Genomic DNA, 14,577 nt, shown 5'->3' with positions numbered 1-14,577 from the left:
TGACAGAAGGATTGTTTGGATTCAGCCCTCTGCCTTCTCCTCAGGGCTCTCCCTCACTCAGTCCACTCATCCCACTAACGGGGGATTATTTTTTACCTGCATTTGAATGTGTCCACCTCTATTTTCCCCTTTTTTTCTGTGTAATTCCTGGGTAGGATTCTTTTCTTTTTCTTTAGGGGATTAGGTAGGTAAACTTGTAGCAGCGTCCCTAGTATTGCTTATTATTTTATTTCTATTCGACAAAGTTGGAATTAGCTCATTGGGGGCAGCACTGGACCAAGCAGGAGACGGTCACTGAACTGAAGAGGAAGAACACAGGAACATTTGGGAGAAGAGGAGGAAGAAGGAAGAATGGCTGCGCAAAAGGAAGATGTGGAAAAGTTCCTCCAAGAGAACCCTGCATTTGCTAAACAGTACTTTGCCAAGAAGATGAGCCCTACTTCCATATCGAATGTGTCAGGACTCTCAGAGCAAGAGATCGACTTCAGCCAGCTCCAAGAGCTCAGCCAGGTAAGTTACATTATTTTACTATAAGTTTGTTAAGAAAAAAGGGGCAGATAGAGACTCATGATCAAGTTTTGCCATAGTTGAGCAGGCTGAGTTACCCCATGTAAACCTTTTCATATAACCTCTGACAAAATTCAGTATTTATTTAAGTCCTGATCTTCTCTAGGCCTACTGAAAGCAAATTCTTAAAAAGGGGCTTTTCTTGCTCTGTTTAAGGTTGAAGAAAGCCAAATCATGTATGACCTGATCAAAGACATGCAGGAGAACATCAACGTGGAAAAGGTGGTGTTCAAGATACTGAAGAGAATCAGTGCGCTCATCCACGCAGACCGTTGCAGCTTGTTCATGTACCGGCAGCGGAACGGCATTGGAGAGCTCGCCACGAGGCTCTTCAATGTCAACACAGAGGCGGTGCTGGAGGACTGTGTGGTGCCCCCAGATTCTGAGATTGTCTACCCACTAGACATGGGAATCGTCGGCAACGTGGCTCTGACCAAGAAGAGTGTTAATGTGAAAGACGTCTCAGAGGTAAGAGGGGAATGGAATAAAATGCACCAAAGCTCAGTTATCATAAAGTTAGAGTGATCAAGGTCTTACTGGTTGGAGTGCAGATGTTGAGCATATCTGCATTGCTGTCTGTCAGTGTTGTTTATGATATTACCATCAGATGGCACCACACCCTTCAATTTTCAAATCTCACACACGTGGCTTTAACTAACAATTAAAAGTTTATCTTCTTGACAGTTAAATCTTAATCTCATAGGAAGCAAGCCCGTTTCTGAAAGCCATTGTAGCTTGTAAGAGTGACATAATTAACTCAATTAAATGTGACTCAGCCGCTTTGTGCTCTAAGAAGTCCTGCTGAAAATATGACATGCAGATAAGACAAAACTGCACTTGGCACAGTTTTATGTAAAAATATAAGTGCGAAACACAAAAAAACAGCATTGAGGTTATTGTGAGGGAATCTTTTCATATTTTCTTATGTTAAGAAAAGTTGCAGCAAGGCTTTTCCATATTTATCCTTTGGTATGATTCCCTCAAATATATCTGGTTCTTATGTACAGTTTGGGGCAATTTTGATAACTGGGCAAAATTGGATTTGTGTATGCTTTTTGCATCGACATAATGATGTTCCAAGGACAATCAAAACTCAGCACAACTAGCATGCTGCTGAAGGAATACGCTGGAGAATATTCTTGTCCCCAGAAGTAATCCCAGTGATGCGGATACCGTTCAAACCTAAAAATAGCATGTGAAATAACATGTCGCAGATGGACAAGCATTCATAAGTTGTGTTTGAAAATGGCAATAAGGCTATGGTGTCCATGGCAACTGAATTGTTCTTCTCAGTTGAGACATGGTTTTAATTTCACAAAGTCACATTTGTGGTTTCATATGACAGTTAAACTGATTGAATTAATGAAATAATAAAGGGCAACATTTAAATTGGGACTGGGCAATATATTTATATTATATTGATATTGTGATGTGAGACTAGATACCACCTTAGATTTTGGATATCATAATATATAAGTGTTTTTACCAGGTTTTAAAGGCTGCATTGCAGTAAAATGATGTGATTTTCTGAACTTACCAGTCTCTTCTAGCTGTTCTGTTTTTTGCCTGTACCCATGTAGTCATTATATCACACATTACTGATGATTATTTCTCAAAAGTCTCATGAGAGCACCTATAGTCATTTCTACAATATTGACTCAATTTCAAAGTATTTGGTCAAAAAACATTGTGATTGATTTGATTTTTTTTCCATACGTATATTTAACTGTAACTCCATCAGATGTAGTGTTTGAGTTTGCCATGGCCTTACTGAATCTGTATGTTTCCATGAATTATATTGTGCTTTAAACCTATCATAGCTGCAGACAAGTGAAGGAAGAGTTAGAGACATGTATCTATACTTGACCAAGTGAGAGTGTAAATCCCCTTGTCAGACATAATCCAGTTATTTCCAGATCCCATCAGCCTCTGCTCTAGCTGTGGATTAGACGCTTCTGGCATTTAGTCAGCAGTCAGCAGGAATCTAAAACAGATCAAAACAAGTTTAATTGACACTGCCTTCATACACACTAAACTAATACTAAAGGGGAGACGTTAAAGGTGAATCACCATGAAACTTCCCCAATCAATTACTTACACTGAGACAATTTTTTTAATCAAAAGTTTTCTAAAATTTTATATTTATTTTGTTAGATAAGCATTATCTAAGCATTATGCACTTTTTGCATACATTTTCAGAACTGATATCTGAACTAAAATAAATACCTAAATGTTAGTTTTGGGACACTGTCTTTATGTCAATCTGAAAGAAAATGTTTAATGGATTAATTAAGTAATTTGTCATTTGGGTTACTGGTTCAGTCCAAACTTTAATACTTTAGAGGCCTAGAACTACCTACCTACCAAAAAAGACAATCAGTCTCTGTCATAGAAGTACTAAATTGGAGGCAGTTAATGTTTCATATCTCAATAAAGATTAGGAACAAGAGTACAATAACTGCATATTACACAAGCAATAAATGTAATTTTGGACCAAATGTCTCCTTCAAAACATTTTTCCTTTGACGTATGCAATAATAGCAGTGAAAGCAAGCAATGAAAGTCCTGCAAGTATACTTCATATTTACACTCAAAACCTGCATTTTCTGTCTTTTAGAACCAACACTTCAGCTCATTTGTGGACGAGCTCACAGAATATAAGACTCAAAACATTCTGGCTGCGCCCATCCTCAACGGCAAAGACATGGTGGCTGTGATCATGGCTCTGAACAAGACCACAGGACCACATTTCACTGCTGAGGATGAAGATGTGAGTCCTGCAACTTTATTAGCACTGATGCACAAATCGCATACAGCTAAAGCCCATATAAGGTTAGAGCAATACACTGTGACGTACAGAGGCCTTACCAAAGACATCAGGGTAAATGATCAGCATAAACTATTGCATAGAAACTGTTTCTAAGACCTAAACTAAGTCTTATATATTATATCAAATTTCTATGACAACTCTTAAAGACAGCTGCCATCAGTATGTCACTACAGCTGGGAGGGAATTCCCTTCAAGACGAGTGGTTGATCATTAAAGTCTCTACGAGTGGCATCAGTGTGTGTTCAACATATGCTAGGTCATTAATCCCAATTAAGAATAAACTAAGCTTCAAAAATGAAATAAGCTTGAGGTGGTCAAGTCAGTTATGGACTTAGATCTACAGCAGCTTAAAGACTTTAGAATGATCACTAATAAATGGTAAATTCATATTTAATTAAACATTAGTTAAAAGTTACTTTACTGCTGACAACCAATGAAATAATCAATAATGTTTGCTATTCATTAGCAATGCCATAATTTCTTATTTCCTTCATTTCTTTTAACATTTCATAGGCTATATAAAGTATGATCACAGAATGATATGTAAACCATTCAGAAATATTTTGTAAAAAACCTATAAAAATTAATTAAATTAAAAATTAATCTGTAGATTGATCTACAAACATTATTTGAATGCCTGCATTTTTTTAATGAACCTTTTATAATCATCAGTTGCAACTGTATAATAGCCATCTCAATAATGTTTAGACAGTTAACAAACCAATTATTAACAAATACTTTATTTAGTACATAAAATGCTATAATATGTGCAACAATTAACCATCAAAATATTATACATTATAACACTACTTATAAACAGTAAACAGTACTAATGATCATTATAACTATTTTAAAATAAAACAATAATTTACTAAAGTTTATTCTACTATCAATTCACCATTTATTAATGATGTTATTATAAAGTGTTGTTCACATAATTAACAGCATGGAACCATAGGACTGGTTGTGATATCATTAACATAAATAAATAAAAGCTTAGTACAGTGTATAATCTGTTTGACAGCAGCAGATATCAAGATATGCTCTGTAGCATTCAATAGCATATACTTCAGAAGGAATATTGCTATAAACAATTATAAATAAATACACACTTCATAGTGCATTTAATGCATTTTTTAATTGTATTTGTATTTGTCAAGGGTGTTATCTATGTGAGTATTGTCATCACCTTTTAAATGAACCTATAAAGAATATTCAGACATGTCTGTTGTTTATGAAGTCATTAAATGTCAGTGTTGCTTTTAATACATATCCAAGATGAGAGTCTAATATGAACAGATAATGGAAGAAACTAAAGAAGGATAAAAGAAAAAGTTGAGTGGAGATAGAAAAATGACAAAATTGGTTCATTAGAGATGAAGAAACTCAATGGTTTGTTGACGATTTGTAAAAAAAAAAAAAAAAAACCCCAAAAAAACCAACATGTGTAACAGTAGTTATAGTTTTGTCATGATGTTTAGTAATTAGAATTCTGAAGTAAACTTTTAGTCGTGTGTCTGTTTTGCAAACTGTGGTTTTAATACTTTACGGATGTTTACTTTGTATAGTCAGCTAATCAGTGAGGGTTAGGTTTAGGGTTATGTGTCAAAGCACAGATCATGTTCACTCAGCTGAGATCAATTTTACTCGTACAGTATTTTCTGCAATGAGCAAAGAACTTGCTTGATCCAAATTGATGTGGTATTTCGGGGCCAATTTAATTTGCCCACCATGTTTTCTACCATAATATATCCTGTATGTTATCTGTCATGTGTTGTAACATGTACTTATATTGCTCTCTTTTCTCTTGTTTGTCCTTTTAGCTTTTTTTGAAGTATCTGAAAATTGCCACACTAAACTTGAAGATCTACCACCTGAGTTACCTCCACAGCTGTGAGACACGTAAAGGACAGGTGAAGGAAGTTACCCCACATGTTTTAATAGAGAGTTTTTACCCCACTCAGATACAGAATTATTGCCTGAACACCGAACTGCATGCTTCACATGACTGCTGTATGTGCGTTATGTTCCCTAGTTGCTGCTCTGGTCTGCCAACAAGGTGTTTGAAGAGCTGACAGACATTGAGCGACAGTTTCACAAGGCCTTGTACACAGTCCGAGCCTACCTCAACTGTGACCGTTACTCTGTCGGTTTACTAGACATGACAAAGGAGAAGGTACCGCGTCTTTAATTTAACATCCCATGTTTTGCGTTCATGCATTTGTCACCATGAAGCACTGACTTTTTCTTTGCATTTTTTTTTGTCTATGTTCTCACAGGAGTTCTTTGATATTTGGCCAGTGTTGATGGGAGAGCAGGCACCTTACTCTGGCCCTGTTACTCCTGATGGCAGGGTACTTTTTTTAGTTTTTACTTTATGTATCCAGCATTATTGTCAACACTGCTTGGCAGTAGATACTTTGTCTCTGGTCTTTTCTTAAATATGTTTTATTTTTTTCTTCCAGGAGGTAATCTTCTACAAAGTGATTGATTATATACTACATGGCAAAGAAGACATCAAAGTAATACCGTGAGTAAATCTTTTTCATTTGACTCTTTGTTTTAGCACAATAATTAATAATTGCTAATTAATTAATATTTAAACAACAAAATACTAAAAAATCACCCCTTGTAATTTAAAACTTGAGGGCATAACTTTTACATATAAATGAACGTCCGTTACACTCTGAAAGAAAACTATTTGTTTTAACTTTTAAAAAGTAGGTGTCCGAGTTGCCTTAAAATTTTAAATTGACCGAATCTGAGAAGACAAATTGAGGTAATTTTGTCGTGATTCAACTTGGGGGGTTCCACTTTTCTGCTCTGAAGTTATTTATAAACATTAATAACACAGCAGAGAAAAGGGAGCACTACCCCAATCCCAGTTTGGACACAATCTCTGCTAGTTTCTGCTAACTTTTCTACTTGCCCATCTGACACACAGCAATCCGCCTGCAGATCATTGGGCCCTGTGTAGCGGCCTGCCTACTTACGTAGCTGAGAGCGGTTTTGTGAGTTTCTTTTTATTAAATTACCATCAAGCTGTTGCATCAGTTGGACACCAAATGAATGCCAACACGATCAATCTTTTTTTTATTTGTGCTCTTCAGATTTGTAACATTATGAATGCAGCTGCTGACGAGACGTTCGAGTTTCAGGTAATAGACTTACGACGGCTATATTCATTTGAAAAGCTAAAGCGTAAACTTTCCAAAAATCAGTCCAGAGATGTTCAGAGTTGTTCATGTACCAGACCTATGAAATGTTTTTGCTTGTTGCCCCAATGTTGCAGACTGAGCCGCTCGATAGCAGCGGGTGGACCATAAAAAACGTTCTCTCACTGCCAATTGTCAACAAAAAAGAAGAGATAGTTGGTGTGGCCACTTTTTACAACAGAAAAGATGGAAAGCCTTTTGATGATCAGGATGAGCAGCTCATGGAGGTATATTAACATGAATTCTGCTACTTAATTAAAGGCTATTATCTAGCACAGGTTATCTTTGTAGGACAGTCTACCAAGCTTTTAAACATGGACTTTTCCTGTGAATGATCTTCTCCTGATACCTACTGTGCATATTGTGCTGATCTTGATCCCTGTTTCCAGGCTTTGACACAGTTCCTGGGTTGGTCTGTTTTGAACACGGACACTTACGACAAGATGAATAAGCTGGAGAATCGGAAAGACATCGCTCAAGACATGGTGCTCTACCATGTCAAATGTCGGGATGATGAGATTCAGAATATCCTGGTCAGTACTGTATCATCTTTTTCCACCTTTTAATTAATTAATTATTGATACTGGATATTCAGAGAAGTTTTAGCTTTATCTAAAACTCCAGTGTACACTGTCAGCACATTTTAGCCTTTCTATGATTTTTCATCACAATACTTGCATTTAAGAAATTATTTGAAATTTAAACTAGCCATTGGCCCCTAACAAGGCATCCGAAAGGGTCTAGTATCTATGTTACACACTGTATTTTCAGTATGAGGACTTTTAACTATGGATGGATTACTGAACGAGCCTACTGGGCTACAGGTTAAGGGGCCATCAGGGGGGTCTAGGTTTTCAAACTGTCACATGCCGACCATGAACAAACTTAATATGACCACAAAGAGACACAGAATGACTATTAAGTGACACAAATAAAGACACAAAATTACCTCAAAGACAAATGCCTACAAAAAGACACAAAACAACCACAAAGAGACACAAAGGGGGAAAAAAAGATGCATAATGGCTACAAAGACACGCAAAACAACAACTCAGTTTGTGTGTCTTGCTACTATGTTGGAAAGGTGGTGGTGCCCTTTGCATATATGTAACCAGGAACCCATTGTTTAATAATTCGCCCATGCCTATAACTGCATCTATACTTGTACTTATTATTTAGTCAAGGCTTACTTTTAACCACAATGTTTCTTCATCTCCTTAGAACACCAGAGAACTCTATGACCTTGAACCCCGAGACTGTGAAGAGGAGGAGCTGCTAGCAATCCTGGTAAGACTGAAACTGTAATTCAGTGGTCAGGCATGTAATTCATACCCTAGGTTACCCTTGAGGAGGAAGAATATTTGAGTAATTCAAATAAATGAGTGTTACACTTTGGTTATGTGAAAATAATGTTCAGGCAGAGCTGTCTGTCTGCCACTCACTTATACGTATGTGCTGTGTACTTTGTTCTTATCTTACACTGCTTTTGCTCTCATTTCATCTTAGAAAAAAGACCTACCTTCACTTATCAAGAAGTTTGAGATCTACGAGTTCCGCTTTTCAGATTTTAACTGCTCAGAGATGGACCTTGTGAAGTGCGGGATCCAGATGTACTATGAAGTTGGGGTGGTCAAGAAGTTCCAGATCCCTCAAGAGGTTATCTAGACACACACACAAAACATAATTGTGATTAATTACAAAGCATTAGGTCTTTGTGATTGAGTAGCTCTCTCGTCACAGGTGCTGGTTCGGTTCATGTATTCACTCAGTAAAGGCTATAGAAGGATCACCTACCACAACTGGCGTCATGGCTTCAACGTGGGACAGACCATGTTCACACTCTTGACAGTACAGTTATTTTCTACTCTGTTTGCAATAGAAGCTATTTAATTTCTTGAAGCATTATGTTGATTTCAATGCACGAAAGCCTAAAAAAAGGAAAACTACCACAAAATGTAATATATTTTCTTTGATCACTTTCTGTGTGTCTCTGTGTGCTCAGACGGGAATGCTGAAACGGTATTACACTGACCTGGAGGTAATGGCCATGATAACTGCCGGCTTCCTGCATGATATTGATCACAGAGGGACCAACAACTTGTACCAAGTCAAGTGAGTGCTGTTGGAAACTTTTCAGCTTCCTTGTGTCCAACCTATACTTTGCAAAACTACATCCAAAGCTAAGTGTGCAGAGAATCAGCTCCCTTGAGAGAGGTCCAGTAACAAAACTGCTGCGTCTTAATGCCATAATAATGCAGAATGATGATTTTATGCTGTAGGTGTACATATAATGCCAACCTTATTGTCATTATCTAATATAGGATTGATGACATATAAATACATATTTATATGTCTTTTTTAAGCATAGGATAGGCTGTTTGTTATGCCGTTGCCTTCACCCAAGGAAAATGCTATTGTAATGGTCCGGCAACTTTCCTAAAGAATATTATTTTTAATAAATGACGTTTTGTAGGCTGATGTGCAAGCATACCATTTGAAAACATCACCTTGGGCTCTCTGAAAAGGGCATGTTTCATTATTTTCTGACATTCTGTTAATAAAATGATTAATCAATCAATGGAGAAAATGATGGGTAAATTCATTGATGATGAAAATAACCAGTAGTCACAGCCTCAGTCATAGCGCAGTTGAAAGGGGATACTATGTTTTGACAGTTTGTAATAAATAGGTCAATACATGCCAACAACACCTTGGTATTATCATCCAAATTTAACCGCCCTACATGAGTACTGAAGTCTAGAAACTGATGGTAACTGCTCTTAATCTCATGTTTAATTCTGTTCAAATCTGAGGAATTTCATTTGTGCCGACAGATCTGGTAACCCTTTGGCAAAGCTACATGGCTCCTCCATCTTGGAACGACATCATCTAGAATTTGGAAAGTTCCTCTTAGCTGACGAGGTGAGAAAAAAGAGCTGAAATAGTGAATAACTAACTTACACTTTGGAGGAGGTGAAAAGGAAGCAAATTCAGCATTCACTAACGATGACTGACGGCCATCCCTCTCATCCCATCTACAGTCATTGAATATCTACGTAAACCTTAACAGACGACAGGTAGAACATGTGATCCATCTCATGGACATCGCCATCATCGCTACTGACCTGGCTCTGTATTTCAAGTCAGCACGATCTCTTACTGACTCACTTTATTCCCTCAGTTTGCTTGTTCTCTTATCTTTACACTGTAAAAAGCATTTAACGATAAATTGTTTAAAAAAAAACTGCCTCTACTTGTACCTTGCTAGGAAAAGAACCATGTTCCAGAAGATTGTGGACCTTTCACACACATATGAGGATGAAAAGAAGTGGGTTGACTTCATGTCTCTAGAAACAACCAGAAAAGAAATTGTCATGTGAGTACAGCAAGCACGTACGTATGTAGCTCTTTGTTCCTTTAAATTTCTCTGATCCTCTACTTTAATGTTTTCAGGGCTATGATGATGACTGCATGTGACTTGTCAGCTATCACCAAGCCTTGGGAGGTACAGAGCAAGGTGAGAAGCATAAAAATTTAATAAATGTGCTATCTAATAAGTGATTTACTTTTAAACAGATGACTGTGTGTGTGTGTGTGTGTGTGTGTGTGTGTGTGTGTGTGTGTGTGTGTGTGTGTGTGTGTGTGTGTTTTTTTTTCAGGTTGCCTTGTCAGTAGCAGCAGAGTTTTGGGAGCAGGGTGACCTGGAGAGGACAGTACTGGAACAACAACCTATTGTGAGTATACAAATAGTTAGCGTGTATGTGTAAATTTTTTCTGTTTGAAAATGCATAAATGTGAAAGCACACATTAGTATATGTACATAACTACTTACGGTTATCTGGGGGTGTGATCCGTCAAATCATTTTCATGAGTTATCATTTTATATATGACATTACATTATGTCTACTTTTATTTGACAAACAAGGAACTTTAAAATATCATATTAAAGTAGCAAATGCTCACACTGGAGAATTGATTATTTTTGGCATTTTTGCTTGAAAATCTTCATTCAATTAATTATTTATTTAAGCAATTGCAGATAAATTTTCCATAGTATAATATGAAATATCTGGCATTTGGTGTTACAAACATTGTCAGATTTGTTTTTTTTTAAATCTGTTGTATATATTTGCTTGCTATGCTGCTGTTTGCTAATGACTTTGAACTATCCAGTGGCCTCTTTTCAACATATGGAATGACAAGGGGTGTAGACACTGTTGAAACTGTTATGTTTCTGTAAAGTCAGAAACCAGTGGATTTGGCTTTTTAGTGCATGTTAACCAGACTACAACTCCTGCACAGCTTTCTACCGAACTAGACGGATAAATAACACTACACGTAAGACACTTATAAATTCACAAAAAGGAATGCAAACTTCTTAGAAACCAAGAAAAATGGTTGATGTCAGTCGGGTGTTTAGGAACAACAAACCACTACCTATTGCTATTGTTATTGATTTCCTGGATGTATATGATGTTTTGAGTGCCTTAAATAATTTCTGTCAAACCCACCAGCCCATGATGGACAGAAACAAAGCAGCAGAACTGCCAAAGCTGCAGTGTGGTTTCATTGACTTTGTCTGCACGTTTGTCTACAAGGTAATGTTTAATATTTAATTTTGACAGATAATTTGCATAGTACACTCTTTTTCAATTAACATAAAGCATATAGTTTATTCATACATATATGTGTGCATATTTAGAGGTTTCCTGCAGGTCTAACAAAATAAAAGCTATCTGCTGACTTTGTTTTCATCTTTGCACACTTGTTTTTTATTAACATGTAATTTGTCTGACTCTTTGACTCTCAGGAGTTTTCTCGCTTCCACCCACAAATCCAGCCCATGCTGGATGGCATCCTGAATAACAGGAAAGAGTGGAATGCTAAAAAAGAAGAGTATGAGGCTACACTCAAAGTCCTAGAGGACCAGAAGGCTGCTAAAGAGGCAGCTGCAGCCAGTAAAGGTGCAGTGATTCTTTTGATTAATCACACAACTGTGAAATGTATCAGAATAGCTGCAGTGATGTTTGCTCTAGTTAGTTAGTTAGTTAGTTAGTATGTGCCATTGTGTGTCGTTTATGTAGAGTACCAACCAACATCCCAAGTTACTGTGTTAGCCAGAACACATAACCAAGCCTAAATGCTGTGTTGCTGTTCCTTAAATATATTGACTTTTATATGATTTTGTCTTACCAGCTGCTGCAAACAACCCCAGTGGTGGAGGCTCAGGCTCCAAGACCTGCTCAGTGTGCTAAAAGGTCAAAAAGCCGTGCACACAATGGGACCGCTCATGACAGACGACTTGAGAATGACCTGAACACCACAGCCAGTCACTCTGTCTCACTGCCGAGGAAGAAAATGCAATAATGTCAAGAAGACGGATACATGAGTGAATGCACAGCGCCATAGTATTTCTTTGCAAAAACTGGTTCCTATCAGAAAAGAAACACTTGAACACGGAGAAGAAGAGCAATATTTGATCTATAAGGGACACTAACCAGGTGAGCCAAAAAAACATTGGTCATGATCTTCTTCTACTTTAATGGAAATATGAGGATTAATGTTAGTTCAGATGGTGCAAAGATATTGCAAAGATGTTGCATGCACGTGTGTGTGATTGTTTGTTTTGGGAAACACAGCAAAAATGAGAGGATAAAACTTGTGCATAAATCTGTGTAGTGATAAGTGATACCTATGTACAGTATATAAAATGTAAGTGAACATACTATTCAAGTAATTCTGTGCTGAAAAGCCCAAGTCACTGTAGATTGTATATCATGTTTTGAGCTGTTTTTTTAAACATACTATATATTGTGCATTAATGTAATATTTATTTAGATTTTCAGAATGTACATTCAGATAGAACTATAATTGAACTACTGTACATATACATTTAAAATAATTGAATTTTCTTCCTTCCAGTCACGAATGAGTTTGTTTACCTTGACTGTAGAGAGCCAAAGGTAGACTGCTACAGTAAAAGATGCATATTTTATAAAAAGTATTACTTTAAATACTGAAGGAGATGCCATAGAAATTTAGGTAAGACAAACCCGCAGTTGCTTAATCATGATGCCTTCAAACTGAAAAGAGTAGCTGAGAATGTTATTACATTTCATTCAAATACAATTGTCTTCTTAATTAAGAACATGTTGAAGCTATGGTGAAATTAGCTGGTAACAGATAAGACTAACTTTGCTATTGAATGAATAATCATACCTCAGTGGTAACCATCTTTCTGCAACGGTTGCAAAATGTTACCACTTATTAATCCCTGATGGAAATTCATCTTCAGCAATCAGCTTAAACAGGAGCAAGGGTCAGCCCTAGCACACCACCCAAGGACCAAGTCCAGTTCTGAGGCCAGTGTCGTGTTACAGGGCAATAATAGGAGTATTTATAATAGCTAAAAATAATATTACATGATGTGAGAGGAAAGGGAAAACTTAATAAACACAAATGTGGAGAACAAGTAAATTTCTGCAGACAGAACTGTTTGAATCAGTGCTAAACAACTTCTTGTAATGACCTGTACATACATTTACTTCCTCTTTGTAAATATATATTTAAAAAAATATTTTTCTAGTAATATAGATGCTTATTTTTTTTAATAGTGGGATTTGTAAGCACCGGTAAATAAATCATCAAGCAATTTCATATTCACTTAAATTATTGAAATATCTTTTTTTTTAAATCATGCTTGCCTCCATTTATTGATTTACAAGTATTTCACATATGGAAAGAAAGATTGGATGAATCCGCAATGATTGAGTAATATTAGGTAATAAATGTACCTCAAGATGCTGCAAACTTAATATTTTTAAATAGACTTAATTTTATGAACAGTATGTTAAAGCTTGCCTCTCTAAGTGCTCCATGTATACAATGACGACCCAAATAAAGCAAATGTATTTTTATGAGCTAACTGAGTGAATTACTTGGCTGGGATACTAAAACTAAAACTTGCTAACAAACCAGAAATCACAAACTTGATACTCACTGTTAGACCAGTTTGGTAACTCACTTTTTCTCCCCTGACTAAACTTAGCCACTGCTTGTTGTAGATATATCACAAGTTTAACTTTTTGAAAACAGAGTAATTTTGTTTGAGAATCACATGCAGCAAAATCAAATGTAATAAGACCTCATCTACAGTCAATTGGCCATCATACTTATTTTGCAATAGAATGTGCTCGCCTATATAATGGTATGAGGTAAGAGAGTTCATAATGAAGGTTATAATATTACACAACACGAGTCCTGAGGGGACACTTCTGTCCACACTGCACTTTCTACTACTGGTGCCTGACCCCAATCCTGGGATTGCTGCTAAACTAGGCCAGGATTACTACCATGCTCTTTCCCCAGGCTCATCTCCTACTGAAGGACAGCTACACACACAAACACACAAACAAACACACACCCACCCACACACACACACACACACACACACACACACACACACAAAGGCGCTCAAGTAACAAGACGTGTGTGCTATAGTGTCTTACAGACAACAAACTACACCTGAAGAATAACTTTAAAAAGATAACCTTCTTAATCAATATTAAACCTTCATAAAATTGATTAATTAAATCTGGAGTTACATCACTTTTCTTGTGCTGCTGAGAGATGTCTGGCAAATTGCAAGTAATTAATAGATTAAGGAAATTATTTTTAAAAAGCTAGGAAAAAGACAAAACTGTATTTATAGTTTATGATCATGATTACATATTTTTAATTATGTTTGATTATTATTGTAATCTTTAAGCCCTTTTGTGGGTATTCTTTTCCTTTTAATTTATGTATTCATTTACTCATTTTCAAGTGATTTTCTTGTACTTTTTACTAATTTCTTTCTAATTTTTGGGGCCCCCTTGCCCACACACACACACACACACACACACACACACACACACACACACACACACAAACACACACACACAACACAAGACAAAAACATTCTGA

The 14,577-nt window shown here is 36.5% G+C and overlaps 1 protein-coding gene across 1 annotated transcript; it reads left to right on the top strand.

The window, feature by feature from the left end:
• pde6b (phosphodiesterase 6B, cGMP-specific, rod, beta) lies at positions 1 to 13,532 on the top strand. The gene is made up of 23 exons (XM_042509400.2): positions 1 to 510; positions 724 to 1,035; positions 3,185 to 3,337; positions 5,221 to 5,310; positions 5,433 to 5,573; positions 5,677 to 5,751; positions 5,863 to 5,927; positions 6,342 to 6,408; positions 6,508 to 6,555; positions 6,690 to 6,839; positions 7,002 to 7,145; positions 7,834 to 7,899; positions 8,119 to 8,268; positions 8,353 to 8,460; positions 8,615 to 8,724; positions 9,447 to 9,534; positions 9,654 to 9,754; positions 9,881 to 9,988; positions 10,066 to 10,129; positions 10,272 to 10,346; positions 11,127 to 11,210; positions 11,423 to 11,576; positions 11,809 to 13,532. Exons 1-23 carry the CDS (start codon positions 352 to 354, stop codon positions 11,865 to 11,867), a joined length of 2,571 nt encoding a protein of 856 aa, XP_042365334.2. The 5' UTR covers positions 1 to 351; the 3' UTR covers positions 11,868 to 13,532.
• Positions 13,533 to 14,577: the final 1,045 nt, after the last annotated feature.

This window comes from Plectropomus leopardus, chromosome 20 (genome assembly GCF_026936395.1).
Source record: "Plectropomus leopardus strain MGB_pleo_1.0 chromosome 20, ASM2693639v1, whole genome shotgun sequence".
Taxonomy (NCBI): domain Eukaryota; kingdom Metazoa; phylum Chordata; class Actinopteri; order Perciformes; family Serranidae; genus Plectropomus; species Plectropomus leopardus.
The sequence above is the reverse complement of the archived record's forward strand: the minus strand, read 5'-3'. Positions and strand labels throughout refer to the sequence as shown.